Raw genomic sequence first — 24560 nt, 5'->3', positions numbered from 1 at the left:
TGCTCTCCCCAGGCTTCAGAGCTTTTCTAGGAGCCTGGGGAGGGTCAAAAGGGCTCCCCCAGAGGCCCTCTGGAGGCAGAAAATGACCCATTTGCCAATTTTAGGTTGGACCAGAAGCCCTTTTTTCCCTTCTCTCCCAAGGCTTCAGACCTTTTTGAGCCTGGGGAGGGCAAAAATGGCATATCCCCCCCCTTCCAAAGGCCAGAAATGGCTGTTTCCTAACTTCCTGAAATTGGCAAACGGGCCATTTCCCAGCTCTGGAGGGCCTTCCCGGGGGTAGTGGGGAAGGTTGTTTCCGCCCTCCCCAGGCTCCTAGAAAGGCTCTAAAGTTCGGGGAGAGAAAAAAACCCGTCCCTTCCCCACCCCCTCTGGAGGCTGGAAACAACCTGTTTCCTGACTCCCAGTGGGCCTGAAATTCAGCTGGCTGGTATGCGCGCCGGACCTGAGCTCACATGTCCGGCTGTGTCGGGGTGGTGGTGGCTTTTCTAAGCAAAATAAACAAATGAGCATTAATTTTTTCACTTCAGTTTTCATTTTGTTGTGTTCAGAAATGTTCAAATTAGTATACTAGCAAAAAAAGTATTAAAAAAAACAATTCCAGTAGCTTTTTTTAGTCTGGGTCATATATGACCCGAGGATCACAAGGGTATAGTAAATGTGAGGAGAACAGCAGGGTTAAACAATTAAGACCATGGGTAGGCAAAGTTGGCTCTTCTACAACATGTAGACTTCAACTCCCAGAATTCCTGAGTTAGCATGATTGGCTCAGGAATTCTGGGAGTTGAAGTCCACAAACTCATAGAAGAGCCAAGTTTGCCTACCCCTGATCTAGACAATCTTGAGTGAGGGATCTTTGCCTATGTGCCTGGCCACCTCAAAAGAGGTGATGAGGCCAAAGTTAGCCAGATCACTCAACAGGACCAGATATTTGTGGGATATTTTTTTTAACTCAGCCACAACTGCTAGAACCCCCGTGTCCACCTGGCTATAGTTTCTCTCACCACTGGACAGGGTCATTGAATAATATGAGACTGGAGCTTCAATCTCATTTTGGAGCCTGTGGCTCAAAAGAACCCCAGTGCTAAAGGAGAAGCATCATTTTTAAAAAAATGTTTGGATATCTCAATTATTTGCAAGTCAGACCATAGTGAGTCCTATCCCAGAAAAAAACAATTGCTGCCAACCTGCCTTCCATTGAGGACCTGTATACAGCACAAGTCAAAAAGAGGGCGGGGAAAATATTTACTGACCCCTCACATCCTGGACACAAATTGTTTCAACTCCTACCCTCAAAACGTCGCTATAGAGCACTGCACACCAAGACAACTAGACACAAGAACAGTTTTTCCCCGAACGCCATCACTCTACTAAACAAATAATTCCCTCAACACTGTCAGACTTTCTACTAAATCTGCACTTCTATTCTACTAGTTTTTCTCATCATTCCTATCACCCATTTCCTCCCATGTTGACTGTATGACTGTAACTTGTTGCTTATATCCTAAGATTTTTATTAATATTGCTTCTTCATTGCTTATTTGACCCCTATGACAATCATTAAGTGTTGTACCACATGATTCTTGACAAAAGTATATTTTATTTTATGTACGCTGAGAGCATATGCACCAAGACAAATTCCTTGTGTGTCCAATCACACTTGGCCAGTAAAAATTCTATTCTATTCTATATGCTGGAGATAGGAAAGCAGGAAAAGACATCTCCCAAAAAGATAGTTGTAGGCTGCACTAATTCCCAGTCAGCTACATAAAGAAAGGAAAGTAGGTAGGGTAGTTGGCAGTTCTGTGTTAGCAAAAACTTCAGAAGAGAAGGATTTAGGGGTAGTGATTTCTGACAGTCTCAAAATGGGTGAGCAGTGTGGTCGGGCGGTAGGAAAGGCAAGTAGGATGCTTGGCTGCATAGCTAGAGGTATAACAAGCAGGAAGAGGGAGATTGTGATCCCCTTATATAGAGCGCTGGTGAGACCACATTTGGAGTACTGTGTTCAGTTCTGGAGACCTCACCTACAAAAAGATATTGACAAAATTGAACGGGTCCAAAGACGGGCTACAAGAATGGTGGAAGGTCTTAAGTATAAAACGTATCAGGAAAGACTTAATGAACTCAATCTGTATAGTCTGGAAGACAGAAGGAAAAGTGGGGACATGATCGAAACATTTAAATATGTTAAAGGGTTAAATAGGGTTCAGGAGGGAAGTGTTTTTAATAGGAAAGTGAATACAAGAACAAGGGGACACAATCTGAAGTTACTTGGGGGAAAGATCAAAGGCAACATGAGAAAATATTATTTTACTGAAAGAGTAGTAGATCCTTAGAACAAATTTCCAGCAGACGTGGTTGGTAAATCCACAGTAACCGAATTTAAACATGCCTGGGATAAACATATATCCATTGTAAGATAAAATACAGGAAATAGTTTAAGGGCAGACTAGATGGACCATGAGGTCTTTTTCTGCCGTCAGTCTTCGATGTTTCTATGTTTCTAGGGTAGATAAGCAGGTTTGAGAAGTTCAATGTTTCACGTTCTGGTCATAAAATATAAGTTGTAGTGCCAAACACTAAATAAGTGTACAGGTACTTGTTCCTTCAGCCATGCTTTCTTCCCTGATAATACTTTGTGTGATAAACAGTACAGAATTACTACATCTATCCCTTGCCATTGGTTGTGCTGGGCAGAGTTATTGGGAGTTGATCCAAAGCACTGGAGGCATTCAGTTTCATTTAATTACTCCCCCTTGTGTTTCCCATTCCAACCTCAGAGAACTCATTCTGTATCTGTTGAAAATCTGCATTTCTGAGAATTGCTGTTGTTTCTCCTTTGTCCATCTGGCTGGCATTTGTTGGGAAGTGTCCAGCCAGGCAGGGCAGAAGAACCAGTTGGGGAATTAGCCTTGAACAATTGCCCAGATGCAAGAGCTCCAGGACTGACACCCCTTGGAATCTTATCTATCTGTTTTCAAGGGGAAAGCAAGGCGCCTTGGGGATGTTGCTCTACTGTTTGGGTTTGACAATATCATTTTGATTGCAGGAGGAGTATTGTTTTTAAACATGAGTTTGTTATTCATTTTAGAACAATGAGGGCATAGTTTACTGGGCTGTTCTCCTATGCAAGTCTATTCTATCTCTCTTTCTGAGTTTGGTTCTTTTCTTTACAGGGCTTCAATATGTCAGATATATTTTCTGCATCCAGCAATTTGGAGGAACCACCTACTTCTGCTGTCCTGCTGGAAAGCTGCCATTTCTATCAGGTTGTCTTTGCAAACATGAAGAAATTCTATGCTCCTGGAGCAGATGTAGCTTGCTATTATAACACTTCCCAGTACTTCATGCCTCACATCAAGGATTGGGTGGGCATATTCAGAGTAAGTTTTATTTGCAATAACCACTGATACCTGAGTTGTAAAACACAGCAGTTGGAACTGATGTAGGATAGTTGATCTCTTTCGATAAAGACATTAGGAGAAAAGAATTCAGGATTTTTTTGAAAGTTGATATTTGGTAATTTTTGGGTTTATCTGAGATCCATACCTTGAGGTCAAGAAGAAATAGTACAGGAGGGAAGCTATTTTTTTTTTCAATTCAACTTTCAGTTTTTGTTAATAAATTATGTGTCTTTTTTAGCATGTAAGTAGTGCTTGTGCCAATTTTAGCTGTTTACTCTGCCAACATTTATCTCAGTTGAGTTTTACTTTCGCTTGAAAATTACTTTCCCCAAAATTGTGAATGGGTACTATTAATAAACCACTTTGAGAGAGAATTCCTAAAATAATTATCTCAGGGACCACCTTCTGCTGCACGAATCCCAGTGACCAGTTAGGTCCCACAGAGTGGATCTTCTCCGGGTCCCGTCAACTAAAGAATATCGCTTGGCGGGACCCTAGGGAAGAGCCTTCTCTGTGGCGGCCCCGGCCCTCTGGAACCAACTCCCCCCAAAGATTAGAATTGCCCCCACCCTCCTTGCCTTTCGTAAGCTGCTTAAAACCCACCTCTGCCATCAGGCATGGGGGAATTGAGACCCTCTTCCCATTAGGCCTTTACAATTCTATGCATGGTATGTATGTTTGGTGTTTTTTTTCTATATTAATGGGCTTTTATTTATTTATTTATTTATTATTTAGATTTATTTATTATTTAGATTTTAATTATTTCTAACATCAGACTACTATTGTACACTGCTTTATTGTTGCTGTTAGCCGCCCCGAGTCTCCGGAGAGGGCGGCACACAAATCCAATCCGATCCAATCCAATCCAATCCAATAAACAAACAAACAAACAAACAAACAAACAAACAAATTCAGAGATCAAAATAAGAGGCTTAACTTTCTCTGAAGTCCTTCATGAAAAATGATATTTCAGCAGAACGATAAATTTTGCCACTACAGGTTCCTTGAAATGCAGGTTAAGCATTTCGCTAGGTGAAATGTTTCCCAGTGTTCCTCCAAAACGTTGGACAAGATGTGCTGGGATTAAGTATGCTCTCTGAAAGCCTTACAATTTTCCTATCTTCGAACCTCTTGGGACTTGATTCTAGCCCTGTTGCTAGTGTAGGCGATGCCTTCCTATTCGTTGTAATTTGAAAGATGGTTTTCCCTCTCCTCCTTTCGTTGGATGCAGTAAACCATCAGGGCCAACATGGATCATTACTCTTTCCTTCTTCCAATGTAAATTTCACATAAGATTGTTCTATCTGAATTAGAGTCTATAGTTCCTTCATTCAGTAACTTTTTATTTGATGGCGCCAAGAGGATGCAAATCAAATACGCCACATCATTTCTAAAACAGTCTTCAGCCTGACATCTTGAAAATATACACTGCTCAGACAAAAAAATAAAGGGAACACTTAAACAACAGACTATGACTACATGTAAATCAAACTTCTGTGAAATCAAACTGTCCACTTAGGAAGCAACACTGATTGACAGTCAATTTGACATGCTGTTGTGCAAATGGAATAGTTGTGCAAATGAAATATTCATTGAGAATATTTCATTCATTCAGATCTAGGATGTGTTATTTGAGTGTTCCCTTTTTGAGTCGGGGTGGTGTAGCAGGTAGAGTGCTGTACTGCAGGCCACTAAAGTTGACTGTAGATCTGAAGGTCAATGGTTCAAATCTCATCACCGGCTCAAGGTTGACTCAGCCTTCCATCCTTCTAAGGTAGGTAAAATGAGGACCCGGATTGTGGGGGCAATAGGCTGGCTCTGTTAAAAAGTGCTATTGCTAACATGTTGTAAGCCGCCCTGAGTCTAAGGAGAAGGGCGGCATAAAAATTGAATAAATAAAATAAAAAATTTTGAGCAGCATACTTGGATTGCAGTTCCCCAGATCCATAGTTAATATAGACTTTAGCAGTTCCAGCATGTGTGAAAGAACCCAGGCTGATTGATGACTAGTCAGAGCAGGAATCAGAAGCCTTCACATGCGTTTTTGTTGTTGTCTTACAGGTGGGATGGAAGACAACGCGTGAATACTTCACCTTCATGTGGGCCCCTGAGTTTAGTAATCCTGAGAACCACTACGCTGAACAACAGCAGGTGCTTTTTAAAGGTCAGTGATGAAAAGAGAACTGGTGGTGCATCTTTGCCACAGGAAATCTGCAGTAATCATCATGTACTGAAAACCAACCTTGCGTATAGTGCCAGAGTTGCATCCATAATGGGTTGATTGAAATCTAGGCTTTATTCATAACAGTCCCTTAAAAAGAACCTGTGAAACCAATTAACGAGTGTTGTGGTTGGCTCTGGCCCAGCTCCTGCCCCAAGGAATGTGGAGGTGGATGCAGGGGAAACATCAACATGTCATAGGCCTGTTTTATTGCCGACAGAGTCAGGTAGTGCAGTTTCCTCGGACGAAGAAGAAGGTGGGGTTGACTTGGAAGAGGGGGGCTTGGCACACAGCCCAGGAAGCCAATCTCCATTATCTTTGGTTGATTCGGATGAGGAAGTGTTAGACCCACGCAGGCGCAGACTTATGCATAGAAGAGAAGAAATATTACAGGAGATAAGAGAGGCCACCTGTGTTTGGGTGGGGCTCCAGTAATTAGAGCTGCTGATATAAATAGCAGTGTGCTGGCTTGGGCCGTTGTGGAAGGTTATCTGATCGTTGTTCTTCAGGACTGTGCCTTGCTGTTTGTTGATTTTTCACGACTTTGAAACCAAAGCAGAGCAAAGTGTGTGTGTTTCACTTCATGGAAGAAGGAGGGCTGTGACGTTTCTTCATAGCTGCTAGCTAAGTACTTACGGACTGATTAAGGGGATTGTACAGACTACCATATTGTTTTGGGACGAGTGCTCTTTGCAATACAATAAGGGTGCTTTGTTTCTTTTGAATTTTTGTGATAAAGAACATTGTTTTTGAACTTTCAAGTGTGTGTGTCTGAAATTTGTACCCTTGAATTTTCGGGAGACTCATACCATAGAGCCCAGCAGAACACCAAGTTTATTAATTTTATGAATTATTTTTATTATTTGGCTAGATTGAGAGTTAGTTGCTAATAGTATTGTCAGTTATCCTCCAAATCCCATTAGTGCCCGTCAACTTCCTGTAGGATCATGATTGCAAACCTATGGCACAGCGGCCAAAAGTGGCAGGCAAAACCATCTCTCTGAGCACATGAGCCATCGTCCATTGTTCTTCCGATTTCCGGCACATGCATACGCATTATCCAGCTGGTCTTCTGGTTTTTGACACACATGCATGCGCAGAAGACCAGTTGGCCAGTACCCATGCATGCATCAGAAACTGGAAGATCATCTTCCCAGGCTGCACATAGAATAGAATAGAACAGAATAGAATAGAATAGAGTAGAATAGAATTTTATTGGCCAAGTGTGATTGGACACACAAGGAATTTGTCTTGGTGCACATGTTCTCAGTGTACATAAAAGAAAAAGATACATTTGTCAAGAATCATGTGGTACAACACTTAACGATTGTCATAGGGGTCAAATAAGCAATGAAGAAACAATCAATATTAATAATTATTTGTTTAGTAGAGTGATGGCGTTCGGGGGAAAAACTGTTCTTGTGTCTAGTTGTCTTGGTGTGCAGTGCTCTGTAGTGACGTTTTGAGAGTAGGAGTTGAAACAATTTGTGTCCAGGATGTGAGGGGTCAGTAAATATTTTCCCCGCCCTCTTTTTGACTCGTGCAGTATACAGGTCCTCAATGGAAGGCAGGTTGGCAGCTATTGTTTTTTCTGCAGTTGATATATTGAACTTCTCAAACATGCACATAAGACAGCTGCTCTTCCTGTTTTTAGTGTGCCAGATGATCTTTGGGCATGCCCACTAGAAGCCACATGTCTAGGTGGTGGTGCACATGTATACCCCAGAAACTGGAAGCACTGGATGGCTGCTCTTCTGGTTTTTGGCACAAGTGCACATGCTCCTGTTTCGGCACTTCTATAGGAGATAAAAAGTGTGATTTTGCATAGTGCTAATAGAATGACCAGTACTTGTTATACACTGCTATAGGGCTAGTATTTCCTGGCTTGGTAACTTTTACCACTGGAAAGAAAAAAGAAAGCTGATTGTTGGGAAGTGAGTGTAGTTCAGCAGTAAATTGTATCCTGGGAAATCTGGTGATATAATTTCCCCCCACTTCAGCTATGGCTATGGTGAGACATGAGCAGTAATGGGATTCAATTTTTTTTACAACCCGTTCTGTGGACATGGTAGGTGTGGAAGGGAAAGGATCCTGCAAAAGCCCCATTCCCTCCCAACTCCAGCGAAAGGATACTGCTAAATTCCCATTTCCTCCTGATTTTATAAAAATTTAAATATATTTCATCTTTTAATACTGTTCTGCCGAGCTCTCTGGTAGGAGCCTCCCGAAAATTCAAGGGTACAAATTTCAGACACACACACGTTTGAAAATTCAAAACAATGTTCTTTATCACAAAATTCAAAATAAACTAAGCACTCTTTTTGTATTGCAAAGAGCACTCTTCCCAAAACAACCGGGTAGTCTGTACAATTTCCCTTAAGCAGTCATTAAGTATTTAGCTAGCAGTTGGGAAGAAACTTCACACCCCTTCTTCTTCCAGTGAAGTGAGACACACACCTACACGTTGCTCTGCTTTGGTTTCAAAGGTGTGAAAAATCAACAATCAAAGTCCAGAAAACAGCAACACACGATTCCTGAAGAACTGCGATCAGATACTCTTCCACAATGGCCAAACCCACACGGTGCTATTTATAGCAGCAGCCCTAATTACTGGAGCCCCACCCAAACACAGGTGGTTTCTCTTATCTCCTGTAATATGTCCTCAATTGGTCTCTTCTACGCATAATTCTGCGCTTGCGTGGGTCCAAGATGTCTTCATCCGAATCAATGGAAGATAATGGAGATTGACTGCCTGGGCTGTGTGCTAAGCCCCCCTCTTCCAAGTCACTCCCACCTTCTTCTTCATCCGAGGAAACTAAACTCTGAACTGACTCTGTCGGCAATAACACAGGCCTATGACATGTTGAAGTTTCCCTTGCACCCACCTCCACATTCCCTGGGGCAGGAGCTGGCCAGAGCCAACCACAACAAATACATACAGTGTTTATTAAAGATTAAAAGAGTTTAATTTCCTCCTGATCAGCTGGGATTCGGGAGGCACAAAATAGATGGAGGTAGGGCCAGTAAGGAGTGGTATTTACTGGTTCTCCCGAACTACCCAAAATTTCTGCTACCGGTTCTCCAGAAATGTTCAGAACCTGTTGAAACCCACCTCTGGACATGGGCCTGAGAGAGCTGTTGATAGTAAGTTGTTGATAGTAAGAGGGAGAGGTGAGAGAGCTGTTGATAGTAAAAATAAAGAATCTGAGTCTAAAATCATAAAAAAGGGAAGAAAAGGTGCATTTATTTTAAGTGCTTAGGTTTAATCTGGGTATGTTTTCAAAACCCTTGTGCAAAAAGACCCAGACAGATATACGTGGAACTGTCAATTTAGCTACTTGGGGAAGAGAGAAAATTTAAAAACTGTCAACCTTCCCTCTGTTTGGCATCCAGCAGACTAACTCTGAAGGGAAAGCCGTAACTAAGTCTTACATAGCTAATTTTTGTATTTTTCCCCAGTGATTGAGACTCTAAACATGGAATGTGGCTTTTTCTTCTTTCAGCCTACTATCTGCCAAAGGATGATGAGCATTATCAGTTTTGCTATGTAGATCAAGATGGACAAGTCCGTGGAGCCAGTACTCCCTTTCAATTCCACGATGAAGCTCAGGATGATATACTGGTAGTGACTAAGGAGGTTAGTTGCCTTTCTTAAGTCCTGAACTGAATAAAGGCTTGTGGAGAATGGGTTAGGGCAGGTGTAGGCAAACTTAAATATTCAAAGAGCCATTTGGACCCGTTTCCCACAAAAAAAACCACCACCGGGATCCACAAAACCTGGGTGGGCGTGGCAACTCGAACATCACTCCCTCCCACCCATTACATGACACTCCCCCCCCAGCCACGCCTACCAAGCCGGTCATTAGGACAGAGAACTGGGAACCACAAAACCCTTTTCTCTCTCTCCCCTTCTATCTATTTCTCTCTCTCCTCCCCTGTCTCTGTGTGTCTCTCTCTCCCTCTCTATTCGCCCCCCTCTTTCTGTATCTCTTTCCCCCTCTCTGTATTTCTCTATGATCCTTTCCCCCTTTCCCTCTCTATCTCCCCCTTCTTCCAGCACACTTTATATAAACTAGCCCCTTTTACAATATAACCTATAACAGTTCATTTAGTGACTGTTAAAAGTTACAACAGCACAGAAAAAAGTAATTTATGACTATTTTTCACACTTAAGTCCGTTGCAGAATCCTCACATGATCAAAGTTCAGATGCTTATCAACTAATTCATATTTATGATGATTGCAGTGTCCAGAGGTCATATGATCCCCTTTTGTAACCTTCTGACAAATATCTTTTTTAAAATTCCTTCTTTTATCATAACCAAAACCTCTAAAAATATCTTTAGGTATGCAATCAAACCTGTTATCTTCAGGTTCATTACAATATCATAATGTTTTTAATAATTGGGATTTCATATATTATTTCAAAACAATTGCTTAAATCAGTGTTTCCCAACCTTGGCAACTTGAAGATATTTGGACTTCAACTTCCAGAATTCCTCAGCCAGCGAATGCTAGCTGGGGAATTCTGGGAGTTGAAGTCCAGATATCTTCAAGTTGCCACGGTTGGGAAACACTGGCTTAAATCAAACCTCCATATGATAAATACAGTATTCAGTTTCAAAGTTCTGCTCAGATTAAAGAAATTGGAGTTTGAGAAGGGTTGATTAAGCTTGGAGTATTGTTTTGTTTACTCTTTTTTAACTTTAATTATTTTTTTCTATTTAGATATATGAATTTAGGAACAGCTGATCTGTATTAATAAAGTTAGAAGTATTATAATAAGATATGTAGTAGGTGATACTGATTTGGATTAATGCATAAATGGAATTGAATTTAGAATTGTTGGGGAGATTAATGATGTTAATGATTTTTAATTGATTGAAAATACAGAATATTTAGAATTCCCCCCTTTTTTCTTTTCTCAAATTGAGTGAAATTTAAGATTAATAATTAAGTAAGAAATGTAGATAAGTATTAATTGGCTGAATGTTAGATGGGCTGAAATAATTTTTAAATTTGGGATTAGGTAAATGTACTATTTAGAGGGGGGAAGAAGTCTGTAATTCGTATATGTTTATGTTTTGTTTTTAATTTTCTTTTGTTAACATCTAATTGGCTATACAAGGTTTTCTTGGTTTATAGAAAAATGTATAAAGAAAGAAGGAAGCACTTTGGCATAATGGTTAATAAGTTAGAAATATAATTGGTGTACTTTTTGAAGGAACATTAAGGAGGGAATTTAATTAAAAGAAAATGTATGTAACTGGATGTCAAAATTAGAAAAAAAAACTTTTGCAACTTTTTAAATGATTGATATTAGTTGCTAACAAAATACCGCATTTTATTCATGGAAAATTAGATGGTACACTGCATTCGAAGGAGAAAAACCTTTGTGGCTGGAAGACTTCCCCGCACTTTGCTGGCCGCTCCCCCCCCTCCAACTCCGGTGCCCAGCTCCACTACGCAGCCTTGAAAAAGACTGCGCGGAGGGTTGTTTTTGGGAACACTGCTACAGAATATATCTATAAATTCCTTCTTCTTTTGCTTGTGTTCGCGTAAACCATGGCAACACATGCTTTTGCATAAGAACCGCACTCTAGGGGCGAAAAAGCCACGTGCGGCTCGTGAGCCGCAATTTGCCAACCCCTGGGTTAGGGTGTTAGCTCTAAGCATAAAACACCTGTTTTGGAAATGTCTCATTGGGAATTGAAACATTCCCAATCCACTTTAAATAGTTTCACATTAGAAATAGTGGTTTCAAAGTCAAAGCAGGTTGAAAACATTTCACATTCTTCTAATGGTTTGCCTGGTATGCAATAATCTGCACCATCAAATGAATGCCTTTTTAAAACTTTATTCTACCGGTAAGTTTTATAAAAATGTATAACACCCTTTTAGGAAAAAGAAAATCCTTTCAATCTTACTTCCATTATAACAATTTTTTTTAAAAAAAGATTCCATACAATAAGAATATTTTTACATGTATCTAGGCAGAAAGGCAGTTCTTCCACCTTATCTATAATCTGATCAGTTTGAATAGCAAAGAATTTGCAGACCTCTTTTTTGTGTCTCAGTTTTACTGAAATTGATATATTGCCAGAAAACCATCAAGCATTCACATAGAAACATCCAACAGAGAATACACACTCACTCACACACACACACATTCATATATACATGTGTGTATGTGTCTGTGTTTCTGTCAAAAAATCCAATTTCAAATCCTGGTAAGGGTATGTCTAGCTGATGAGAGCAAAATAAGCTTGATATACAGTGTTCCCTCGATTTTCGCGGGTTCGAACTTCGCGAATAGCCTACACCATGGGTTTTCAAAAAATATTAATTAAAAAGATACTTCGCAGGGTTTTTTCTATACCACGTTTTTTCCCGCCCGATGATGTCATACGCCATCGCCAAACTAATAATTTTTGCAAATAAATAACAAAAAAAATAATTATTGTTAATAAAAAATTATGTTTATAAATATCAGGATCACTAAGTGTCTTATTCAGTGGTGAATACCAGTAATAATGATGACTAAATGGTTGTTAAGGGAATGGGAAATGATAATTTAGGGGTTTAAAGGGAAGGCTTGTGATACTGTCCATAGCCAAAAATGGTGTATTTACTTCCGCATCTCTACTTCGCAGAAATTCGACTTTCACGGGCAGTCTCAGAACGCATCCCCCGTGAAAATCGAGGGAACACTATAGATCTATACTAGTCTCCCTTCCTTTTCATTATCAGCAAAAATATGTCTCTATCATACACACACACACCCACACACATATTATTCTATCTAAAAAATGTTTTTGTCCCAGTAATTCAAACAGCTTGTGCTACATCTGGAACACATGATAAAATATGCAAATAATGCTTACTAGGATAGTGCAGTAAAGTAGTCTGCTATTTTTCAATTCTTTAATATTTCAAAAAAAATGAATCCAAGGTGGTTTGATCGAACTAGAGCAGTGATTTTCAACCTTTTTTGAGCCGCGGCACATTTTTTACATTTACGAAACCCCGGGGCACATTGAGTGGGGCAGGGGGGGGGGAAGCTAAAAAAAGTTTGGACAAAAAAATTCTCTTTTCCTCCCTTTCGCTCTATTTCTCTCTCCCACTTTATCTCCCTTCCTTCCTCTTTCTTTCTCTCTCTCCATCCCTCTTTCTTTCTCTTCCTTCCTTCCTCTCTTTTTTGCTCTCTTTCTCTCTCCCTCCCTCCCTCCCTCTATGTCTTTCTCTCTCTCTCCTTCCCTCCCTCTTTCTCTCTTTCTTTCTCTCCCTTTCTCTCTCTTGCTTTCTTTCTCTTGTTCTCTTTCTCTCTCTCTTGCTTTCTTTCTCTCTCTCTTGTTCTCTTTTTCTCTCTCTCTCTTTCTCTCTCTTGCTTCTTTCTCTCTCTTGCTTTCTTTCTCTTTCTTTCTATCTCTCTTTCTTTCTTTCTCTCTCTGAGCTTCGCGGCACACCTGACCATGTCTCACGGCACAATAGTGTGCCACGGCACACTGGTTGAAAGACACTGAACTAGAGAGATCAAAAACATCCTCCATGCCCTGTTTCTGCTGACGCACTTAGCACTGCATGTAATCAAAGACTAATAAACTTAGAACTCATTACCAACAATATGTAATAAAAATTTAGATCAAAAGAACTGTTTGTATCCTGAAGGATCTAGCATACCTCTCCAGAACATTTTAATACCATGCACTTTGGTTCTTTTATTTTTGGTTTGCAGGAAGAAATGGAGAAAATGCAAAAGCAAAATGAAACATTGCTTCAAGAAAACCATAACTTGAAGAAGAACTTAGTAAGTCTCCAGGAGCAGAATGTGTATCTACAAGAAGAACTTGTGTCAGCTAAGGTAGGAACCTTCTCTAAAACGTAGCAAAGCACAACAACAAAAAACAAAATTGAATACACTTAATGTTTTCTTACTAGAATGATGTACTGTAGTTTACAGTCTCCACAGATATTGCCTTAGAGGAAGGTAGGAATAGCTATGTCCTATTCAAAGTCCTAGTTTTAGTGTACAATGGTACCTCTACTTAAGAACGCCTCTACTTAAGAACTTTTCTAGATAAGAACCAGGTGTTCAAGATTTTTTTGCCTCTCCTTAAGAACCATTTTCTACTTAAGAACCAGAGCCCAGAAACATTTCCCAGGACATTTGAGAACGGCACAAAGGCCTGGCCAGTTTCCTGCGATTCTCCCTTTAATCCCGGCCATCTTGGGCTTTTCTGGGCGGCTAGAGGAGCCTTTTGTTGGCGCTTAAGGAGGCTTTGGCTGTCTAGAGCGAATGGAGCATTTTCCTTTCTCTGGGTGCGTAGAGAAGGAATAAACCTCTGCCAGTGCCCAGAGAAAAGAAACATTCCCTTCTCTATGGGCAACCCAGAACGAGCGTTTTCCTTTCTCTGGCCACTGCCTCAGAGTCCCTCTTTTTTTTTTAAGCCTTAAAGTTTTGGATTTTTTTGATTCCCCTCATCTCACCTTCTTCCTCCGGCTGCTTCGTCCTGCACCTCCCACCCAAATCCCGAGCTTTTATTTCTTTCCTAATGGGTTTGCACGCATTATTTGCTTTTACATTGATTCCTATGGGAAAAATTGCTTCTACTTAAGAACGTCGTGTGAATGGAGAGTATTCTGAGCAGAGACAGGTTACAAGCGGTGTGGGTACATTCTGGGTCCTATTCTTTTTCATGTGTTTGTGAGTGACATAGGGGAAGGTTTGGTAGGGAAGGTTTGCCTATCTGCTGATGACTCTAAAGTGTGCAGTAGGGTTGATATTCCTGGAGGTGTAATATGGTAAATGATTTAGCTTTACTAGATAAATGGTCAAAGCAATGGAAACTGCAGTTTAATGTTTCCAAATGTAAAATAATGCACTTGGGGAAAAGGAATCCTCAATCTAAGTATTGTATTGGCAGTTCTGTGTTAGCAAAAACTTCAGAGGAGAAGGATTTAGGGGTAGTGATTTCTGACAGTCTCAAAATGGGTGAGCAGTGTGGTCGGGCGGTAGGAAAAGCAAGTAGGATGCTTGGCTGCATAGCTAGAGGTATAACAAGCAGGAAGAGGGAGATTGTGATCCCACTGTATAGAGCGCTGGTGAGACCACATTTGGAATACTGTGTTCAGTTCTGGAGACCTCACCTACAAAAAGATATTGACAAAATTGAACGGGTCCAAAGACGGGCTACAAAAATAGTGGAAGGTCTTAAGCATAAAACGTATCAGGAAAGACTTAATGAACTCAATCTGTATAGTCTGGAGGACAGAAGGAAAAGGGGGGACATGATCGAAACATTTAAATATGTTAAAGGGTTGAATAAGGTTCAGGAGGGAAGTGTTTTTAATAGGAAAGAGAACACAAGAACAAGGGGACACAATCTGAAGTTAGTTGGGGGAAAGATCAAAAGCATCATGAGAAAATATTATTTTACTGAAAGAGTAGTAGATCCTTGGAACAAACTTCCAGCAGACGTGGTTGGTAAATCCACAGTAACCGAATTTAAACCTGCCTGGGACAAACATATATCCATCCTAAGATAAAAATACAGGAAATAGTATAAGGGCAGACTAGATGGACCATGAGGTCTTTTTCTGCCGTCAGTCTTCTATGTTTCTATGTTTCTACTTAAGAACCTGGTCACGAAACGAATTAAGTTCTTAAGTAGAGGTACCATTGTATTAAGAAAACATTCCACCTGTATTGGGGAGAGAGAGCGGAAAAACCACTGTTGGTTACTATAGACCAGTGATGGTGAACCTTTTTTTGCTCAGGTGCGCACGTGCGAGATAGTGTGTCCCCACCCTCCTTGGCTTCCGTAAACTTCTTAAAACCCACCTTTGCCGCCAGGCATGGGGGAATTGAGATATCTCCCCCGGGCCTACACAATTTTTGTATGATATGTTTGTATGTATGTCTGCTTAATAATGTGGTTTCTAAATGTTTTTAAATTATTAGATTTATTATGAATTGTTCTATTGCTGTTGTGAGCCGCCCTGAGTCTATGGAAAGGGGCGGCATACAAATCTAATAAATAAATTAATAAAATAAAATAAACAGAAATTCCAGTTACTCTTTTCTTATCTGTGACATAATAAATGTAAGTCTTAATTATTTATTTTTCTGCTCCACAACTTCAGGCTCTTCAGGACAAAGTGAACAATTTAGAGGACAAATGTGAGAAACTTGAATCTCAGAAGGAAGATCTGGAAAAGGAGAAGTGTGCCATAAAGAAAGACCTGATGCAGTAAGTATTTATTTCCCCTCCTAGGGATAGCTGGTTCAGTCACAACACTAAGTAAACCTTAAGTGATTGAAGCCTATGGAAGTCTGGATTCATGAATCCCCTCTTCTCTTTTCAATGCAGCCGTAAAAAAGATATTAAGAATCCCTTGGTTCTGTTTTTGTTATTTCATGTTATTATGTGTGGAAACAAATGCAAAGCCATATTTTTATGAAACTGGTTTTTTTTTAATACATATAGTTTAGCTATGTTTAGAATAATAACACTGATAATATGTATATTGTGGTTAAATATGTTGTTCTCTAGGTTGCAGTGGAATTACTAAGGCAGGGATTCCCAACCTTTTCTATACTCCACACCCCTAGAATGCTTCTGATATATTCTCACACCTCTTACAAAAGTAAATAATTATACGCATATCATTATGCGCATAAACCATAATTTTGAAACTTCTGAACCCAAATTTTCGTATTTCCCTGGGATATTATCTCGCATCCCCAGGGGGTACGGGTACCTAGTTGTAAACCCCTGCTCTAAGGGTATTGAAAATACATTTTAACTTGGAATCTGTTCAGAGAAGGAAACGACTGAGGTTAAACCTATAGGGAAGGCAGATATTTGTAATATGCGTGATCAGCAATAAAGTATCTACTTGGGCCTTTTCATGAAATGGTTATGGTTATTCCGCCTGACATTAATCTTACCAGACTCTGCGCTTCTGGGAAGAAGAAAACAACGGATATGGCAGCCGCATCGCAGCAAGCTGCTATGCCTTCACAAGAGATGGCGAAAACCTTACTCCTACATCAACAGGAAGTGGAAGCAGAAATGAGGAAGTTACAAGCAACGATACTGAAGCTGGTCCAGCCATCGGTGGCCCCCCTGGCTCTGGTAGAGCAGCCAATCTCCTCCCATAGTGGGTTGCCAGAGAAGTTTGGAGGAGAAGCAGACAAAATGAAAAATTTCATTGGTCAGTGTGAATTGTTTATGGGAACCCGAGCTGCAGAATTCTCAACCGATCATTCAAAAGTATCTTTTATATTGAGCTTGTTAAAGGAATCTGCGGCCAAGTGGGCGCAGCCAATCGTAAAAGGCAATGACCCAATAATGAACAACTATCAAAACTTCATGGAGAGATTCAGAGCATATTTTAGAGATCTGATCCAAACAGTCTCAGCCAGTCACAAGATTCAACAGGTTAAGCAGGGCAACAGAAGAGTTCAGTTGTACATTTCTGACTTTAAATTATTGGCGGCCGATGCTAACTGGGACGAGCCAACCTTGATTGGCCAGTTCAAACATGGTTTGCATGGTGACATTCAGAGTGAGCTGGTGAAGCAAGGAGTTCCGCAGAACCTAGAGGAGTTGTTCCAGAGTTGCTTGCTCATAGATGCCCGCTTGCAGGAATTGAAATGGAAACAGGAGAAATCGTGTAGGCCCAAGGTTAAATCAAACTTCATGAGGCCTCATCACTTTGCGCCTGTCTCAACCAATCTGGAGGTGGCACAGCCGATTCATTTTGGGATAGGCAGAAGGATGGTAGTTGCTAAGGAAAGACAAAGACGCCGGGATTCAGCCGCCTGCTTTTACTGTGGCAAAACAGGGCATGTCAGCAGTTCTTGCCCAGTCAGTGAGCCACGGAAAGAGAGCGAGAGGATGGATCAGGATGAAGAAAAACCTCACTGCTCTCATCAGCCATTTTAAGGAAACAACAATGGCCCCTCTCTCAAGAGCTCGCAGAGGGGACCGTTCATCTTGTAAAGAGAGCTCACGTAGGACCATAGCACACTCTTAGTTCTTTTTTTGTCAAATTATCTTTTGACTCTGGGTGTGAGAAAGAGCAAGAAGCCTTGCGTGAATCTGGGGACACCATGAATTTCGTAGACTTACAATTAATAGAAGAATTACATACACCTACAGTAGACTTGCCTGCGCCCATGAAGACAGATATGACTACAGGCAGCCTTTTAAAAATGCATCCCATCATGCGGTCCATTGTTGTTAACAATTGGAGAATATGTCAAGCACTGCCCAGCATCTTAGAGACAGCACAGCTAAATCTACATGTCATAACCCAACAGTAGATGGGGAGGGGAGGACACCACCATTTCCTTCCCCAGCCTGGAAGCTCAATCTGCTGTATCCCACAGCCCTGCTGGATATCCTGAGACAGAGCACTTAGAACAGCCAGCTATGTGTGCCACCTTTGCAGACATTTTGGGGGAAGATGGGACTTCAATCCTTATTTTATTTATTTATTTATTAGATTTGTATGCCGCCCCTCTCTGTAGACTCAGGGCAGCTAGCAACAATAATAAAAACAGCATATAACAAATCTAATATTTAAAATAACTAAAAAAAAATTATTAAAAACCAAACAAGCACACACATAAACATACCATGCATAAATTGTATAGGCCTAGGGGGAAGGAATATCTCAGTTCCCCCATGCCTGATGACAGAGGTGGGTTTTAAGGAGCTTACGAAAGGCAAGAAGGGTGGGGGCAATTCTGATCTCTGGGGGGAGCTGGTTCCAGAGGGCCGAGGCCGCCACAGAAAAGGCTTTTCCCCTGGGTCCCGCCAATTGATATAGTTTTATCGACGGGACCCGGAGAAGGCCAACTGTGGGTCAATGATTCCCCCCCCCAGGGTGATGGACGGACAGGTGGAATTGTCCCTGGGAGGCAAAATCCACAGCCACTCCGTCTTATCAGGGTTGAGTTTGAGTCTGTTGACACCCATCCAGACCCTAACAGCCTCAAGGCACCGGCACATCACTTCCACTGCTTCATTGACTGGACATGGGGTGGAGATGTATAACTGGGTATCATCTGCATACTGATGATACCTCACCCCATGCCCTTGGATGATCTCACCCAGTGATTTCATATAGATATTAAATAGCAGGGGGGAGAGGACCGACCCCTGAGGCACTCCACAAGGGAGAAGCCTAGAGGTCGACCTCTGACCCCCAACTAACACCGACTGCGACCAACCAGAGAGGTAGGAGGAGAACCACTGAAGGACAGTGCCTCCCACTCCCAACCTCTCCAGCCTGCGCAGAAGGATACCATTCCCCCTCCCCCTGCATAGGGATTGTTACTGTAATGTTGATTTGAAACCTGAGCTTAATTTCCAGAGAGAATATCCAATATTAATCAAATAACTTTTATTTGAGCATTTGTATTCAAATTGTAGAGGGTCTTTAGAGAAAAAGACCTTCCAAATCACTATCTTCAGTACCTCCTTCTTTGGTTCCAAAGAAGCAAGAGGCAGGTATTCTGAACTTGAAGGGAGACGTTCCAATGCTCACAGTCCACTAGATCTCAACAAGGTTACAATAAGGGATTGTTTCCCCCATCAGATTTGATGGGCAGATTACCCATCAGAGCTCCCATACTTACCAAGCGCTTGGGATCTTCGGAATACTTATATTCTTGTTATAACCAAAGAAGGTTTATTTGACAGTTTTTGATATCAAGTTATGGAAAATTTGAATATAGGTATTCCTTGAATAATAATATTCATTTAGTGACTGTTCAAAAGTACAAAAGAACTAAAAAAAATCACTAATAACTGTTTTTTACATTTATGATTACTACAGCACCCCCCATGCTCACATGGTCAAAATTCAGTCGCTTGACAACTGGCCATGTATTCATGGCAATTGCACTGTCTTGGGGTCATGTGACATTTTTACACGTGGTAAAATGTGGTCATTTTTAACTTTCCCTGCTGGTTTCCCACAAGCAAAATCGGGGGGGGGGGGGTAGGTTCACCAGGTGATTCAAATTACAATGCAGAGATTTGCTTAATCACTGTGGCAAAAAAGGTTTAAAAAATGGGGCAAAATAATTTCCTTGCTTATCAACTGAAATTTGGGGCTTACTTGAGGTTGTAATTCAAGGATTACCCATCTACAGTTTATACCAGAGGTCTTCAGACTTGGCCACTTTAAGACTTGTGGACTTCAACTCCCAGAATTCTCCAGCCAGCTATCCTGGCTGGAGAATTCTGGGAGTTGAAGTCCACAAGTCTTAAAGTCGCCAAGTTTGAAGACCTCTGGTTTATACCTTTATTTGGATTGGCTAGTTGTAGATTAGCTCCTGAAAACCCACCTATGTCGCCAGGCATGGGGAAACTGATATGCCCCTTAGCAACTATGGTTTTTTACATATGGCTTGTTAGGTTGTGTGATTGTTTTCTATAATAAGGGTTTTAAACTTGTTTTTAACATTGTATTTGTGCATTGTGTATTGTTGTTGTGAGCCACTCTGAGTCCTCGGATAGGGGCGGCATACAAACCTAATAAATTAGAATTAGTATTCTCTTGATTCATGAACCAATTTTCCCCCGGCTATGACAGATTTATGATAATTTATTTGGATAACACCCTTATTGTCTCTGAGAATGCAGAGGCTCGTGTGCACCATGTTAGGGGGAGTGTTATGAAAACTACAGGAGAATAAATTGCTTGCGAAGTTTGAGAAATGCACCTTTGCCTTCCACCAATTGGACTACTTTGGCTGTAGGGTGCCAACCAGTGGTCTGCAGCATTGCTAAGGTGCATTGCTAAGGTGCAGTGTTGTTGCCTAACGCTCCTGTTTCATAAGCCGAGTGTCTTCAATTGCAATAACCCTGTACAGGCTTGTAACTTCAGTCAGCCCCAGCAAGTACTGGGAAAGGATTGGGGGCAGAATAGACAGGTTCAGGATTTGTTTACCATAATCAACACATTGCAGCAGCAAGACTCATACCTTCAGGCCTGGATGGATGACCTCTAGGGGACTCATCAAAGTAAATTATCTGTTTTTGGTCAAAGATGGAAAATCCGCAGCATAAAGACAGATCGTCACATGTGTATCTTTTAGAGAGAAAGTACTGCAACTTTGAAATGGTACTGAGATGGTTGGACATGGGGGAGTCTTCAAGACACTATACAGAACATTAAGAGACTTTGGTGGCCTAGGATGAAGCCAGACAGCAAAGACGGTGACAAGAATGCCAAAGGGACAGGCCCCTAAAAATACCCTCCCCAAGCCTTAGCATACAGTATCATTTGGTTGCTTTTGGTGGTGTTGTTGTTAAAACAGATTTTCCACCAGTGCAGGTTATATATATACACATATTGGTGGATCTCTTCACTAACAACTAGATGTTGCAATAGTATTTGAGGTGTTATTGTACATATAGCCAACACAGTTGGCCATCATTTAATCCATTAGCCAATTTTGTATATAATAATTCTGTCCTTGCATCAATTTGCAGTGACCCAATTCCAGGCATTCTGGAATTGATGCAGGTACAGGGTTTTATCTGCAACCTCACACTAGGGTTGCATCCCTGGGGCCTGGATTACAGGAGCACCTCTGACCTCATACCTTATTGCAGCCAGTAAGGGCCCACAGAATCAGCCTTCTCCATGTCCCATCCGGTTGGTGGGACCTCGGGGAAGAGCCTTCTCTGTAGCCGCTCCAACCCTATGGAATCAAGTGCCCCCAGAGATTTTCCTCCCTACTGGTCTTCCGGAAAGCAGTTAAAACCTGGCTTTTCCTGTAAGCCTGGAATTAGATTGTCTGTTGTATATTTATTTATTTATTGGACTTATATGCCGCCCCACTCCGTAGACTCGGGGCGGCTTGCAACATTTCAATTAAAAAATGCAATATACAGTATAAAACACTTCTAATCCAATTAATAGAAATAATTAATTTAAAAATTATCTTAAAAAGCTAAACATTTAAAAATCAAACATTCAGATGCATACTATCACACCCTACATATTCACTGGGCAGGGGCTGGGGTCTAGCGGCCCAAAGCCTGATGGCATAAATGTATTTTCAGATTCTTACAAAAGGCAAGGAGGGTGGGGGAAGTGCAAATCTCTGGGGGGAGCTGATTCCAGAGGGCCAGGGCCCCTACAGAGAAGGCTCTTCCCCTAGGTCCGCCAAACGACATTGCCTAGTTGACGGGACCTGGAGAAAGCCATCTCTGTGGGACCTAACCGGACGTTTGGATTCATGCGGCAGAAGGTGGTCCCGCAAGTAATCTGGTCCCATGCCATTTAGGGCTTTATAGGTCATAACCAACACATTGAATTGAATCCAGAAACCAATTGGCAGCCAGTGCAGTCCACGGGGTGCTGGAAAAATATGGGCATACCTTGGCATGCCTATGACAGCTCATGCAGCTGCATTCTGCACAATTTGTAGTTTCCAAACACTTTTCAAAGGTTGCCCCATGTAGAGAGCATTGCAGTAGTTGAACTTAGAGATGATAAGGGCATGAGCGACTGTGAGCAGAGACTCCCTGTCCAAATGGGGCCGCAACTGGTGCACCAGGCAAACCTGGGCAAAAGCCCCCCTCCCCACAGCCAAGAGATGATGGTCTAAAATCAGCTGTGGATCAAGGAGGACGCCCAAGTTGCGGGTCTGGCAGGGCGATGGACAGACAGATGGAAGTGCCAATGAAGTGTTTGTCGGGATTGAGTTTGAGCCTGTTGGCACCCATCCAGATCCCAACAGCTTCCAAGCACCAGCACATCACTTCCACTGCTTCATTGATAGGTATATGTATGGTTTTTTAGGATATTGTTTTATTATATTATTGATTTTATTCTGATTGTTTTTTACTATTTTTTCTATTGTTGTATTTATCTTACTTGTTGGCCGCTCTGAGTCCATTTCGGAATGAGCAGCATATAAATATAATAAATAAAAAAATTCAGAGTAGCAATGCACTGCTCAGGCACTGTTGAAAGAGCAGCTAGATTAAATCAAACTGTTTTGCAAGAGGTCCCTAGGCCTTTGTTTGCAGTTGCCACCATCTTTCAGAGTGCACCCATTTTCATTCTTTGTTGAGGTTGAAGGAGGCTCTTTGTAGTTGTTGGCAGCCTCCACCTCCATGAACATTGAAGGCCAAGGAAATTCAAAGTGAGGGAAGTATTGGACTTAAGGCAGGAGAAAAGAGTACAGTGTTCCCTCGATTTTCGTGGGTTCGAACTTCGCGAATAGCCTATACCACGGTTTTTCAAAAAATATTAATTAAAAAATACTTCGCGGTTTTTTCCCTATACCACAGTTTTTCACACCCAATGATGTCATATGTCATTGCCAAACTAATAATTTTTGCAAATAAATAACAAAAAAAATTTATTGCTAATAAATAATTATGTTTATAAACATCAGGATCACTAAGTGTCTTATTCAATGGTGAGTACCAGTAAAAATGGTTGTTAAGGGAATGGGAAATGGTAATTTGGGGGTTTAAAGTGTTAAGGGAAGGCTTGTGATACTGTCCATAGCCAAAAATGGTGTATTTACTTCCGCATCTCTACTTCGCGGAAATTCGACTTTCGTGGGCGGTCTCGGAACGCATCCTCCGCGGAAATCGAGGGAACACTGTATAGTGATTCACCCAAAAGCAGAGCACTTGTGAGATAATGCAAATACTTCTTCAGCAAACCAAGAACTTCCATGCTTCCCACTACCAGTTTCAGTCCTGAGCCTGAGAAGAACCAGTGAGTGAAGGGGTTAACATTCAAGGGTGCTCTTTACGAAGAGTCAGGAGACTGGCCGTGGTTCAGTCTTCAACTTTGGATCTTCACTTTCTGAGGGAAAAGGGTGGGGCTAATGCTTCAGATGTTTTGCAGGGAGAACCACCTGGCGGGGAGGATTCCTCCGGCTTGGAGGAGGATGAGCACGTAACATGTAAGGTTATGTTATTGCTATAACAACAATGACATAACATTTCAGATAAAGAAGACCAAATGGAGGAGAGAGAGGGTTTTTTTAGAGAGGAGGGCGCGATGTGGTAAAATCACCAGATGAAGGAAACAGGCCCCCTCTAGGAGAGTACAAAAATCTTTCTAGCTTGAAGTCAGTTTGAAGGAGGAAAGCCTGAGTAAACCCTTAGGTCTATATCTGCCATCTCCCAAGAGAAGACAGTCAGTCTGACAAGATTCTTGTAATGTAGGGCAGTGTTTTTCAACCAGTGTGCCACGGCACACTAGTGTGCCGCGAGACATAGTCAGGTGTGCCGCAAAGCAAGAAAGAAAGCAAGAGAGAGAGAAAGAGGCAGGGAAGGAGGGAGAGATAAAAAGAGAGCAAAAAAGAGAGAAAGAGGGATGGAGAGAGAGAGGAAGGAAGGAAGAGAGAGAAAGAGGGAGAGAAATAAAGCAAAAGGGAGGAAGGGAGAGAGAGAATTTTTTTTGTCCAAATATTTTTAGCCCCCCACTCCCCCTTTCCCCGCTCAAGGTACCCCATTATTTTGTTTATGTAAAAAATGTGCCGCAGCTCAAAAAAGGTTGGAAATCACTGATGTAGGGTAATCAGCGGTAAAGTATCTACTTGGGCCTACTTGTGGAATATTTCTGGTTTGTATTTGTATTTGTATTAGATTTGTATGCCGCCCTCTCCGTAGACTTGGGGCGGCTCACAACAGTGATAAAAACAGTACATAGTAACAAATCTAATAATTAAAATCTAAAATACCAATTATACGTATAAAAAATCTTAACCCCCCCCCCCAGTAAATAAAAACATACATACAGTCATGTTGTGCACAGAAACTACATAGGCAAGGGGAAGATGTCTCAGTTCCCCCAAGCTTGACGACAAAGATGGGTTTTGAGGAGTTTACAAAAGGCAAGGAGGGTGGGGCAGTCCTAATCTCCAGGGGGAGCTGATTCCAG

At 41.4% G+C, this 24560-nt stretch overlaps 1 protein-coding gene across 18 annotated transcripts in view; it reads left to right on the top strand.

Annotated features, from left to right (window-relative positions):
* CALCOCO2 (calcium binding and coiled-coil domain 2) overlaps positions 1-24560 on the top strand; it is a 49891-nt gene that overhangs the window by 13871 nt on the left and 11460 nt on the right. For 16 of the 18 annotated variants that reach the window (XM_070726498.1, XM_070726494.1, XM_070726500.1 and 13 more), the window contains 5 exons: positions 3174-3380; positions 5463-5565; positions 9126-9259; positions 13357-13482; positions 15765-15871. In XM_070726498.1, coding sequence (XP_070582599.1) covers positions 3183-3380; positions 5463-5565; positions 9126-9259; positions 13357-13482; positions 15765-15871 — 668 coding nt within the window. In that variant the 5' untranslated portion in view covers positions 3174-3182. Of the gene's footprint in view, positions 1-3130; positions 3381-5462; positions 5566-9125; positions 9260-13356; positions 13483-15764; positions 15872-24560 lie in introns of all 18 variants that reach the window. The other 2 variants (XM_070726503.1, XM_070726497.1) reach the window with 1 other exon arrangement.

This window comes from Erythrolamprus reginae, chromosome Z, assembly GCF_031021105.1.
Source record: "Erythrolamprus reginae isolate rEryReg1 chromosome Z, rEryReg1.hap1, whole genome shotgun sequence".
NCBI classification, from domain to species: domain Eukaryota; kingdom Metazoa; phylum Chordata; class Lepidosauria; order Squamata; family Dipsadidae; genus Erythrolamprus; species Erythrolamprus reginae.
This window is presented reverse-complemented; position numbering and strand designations above follow the sequence as displayed.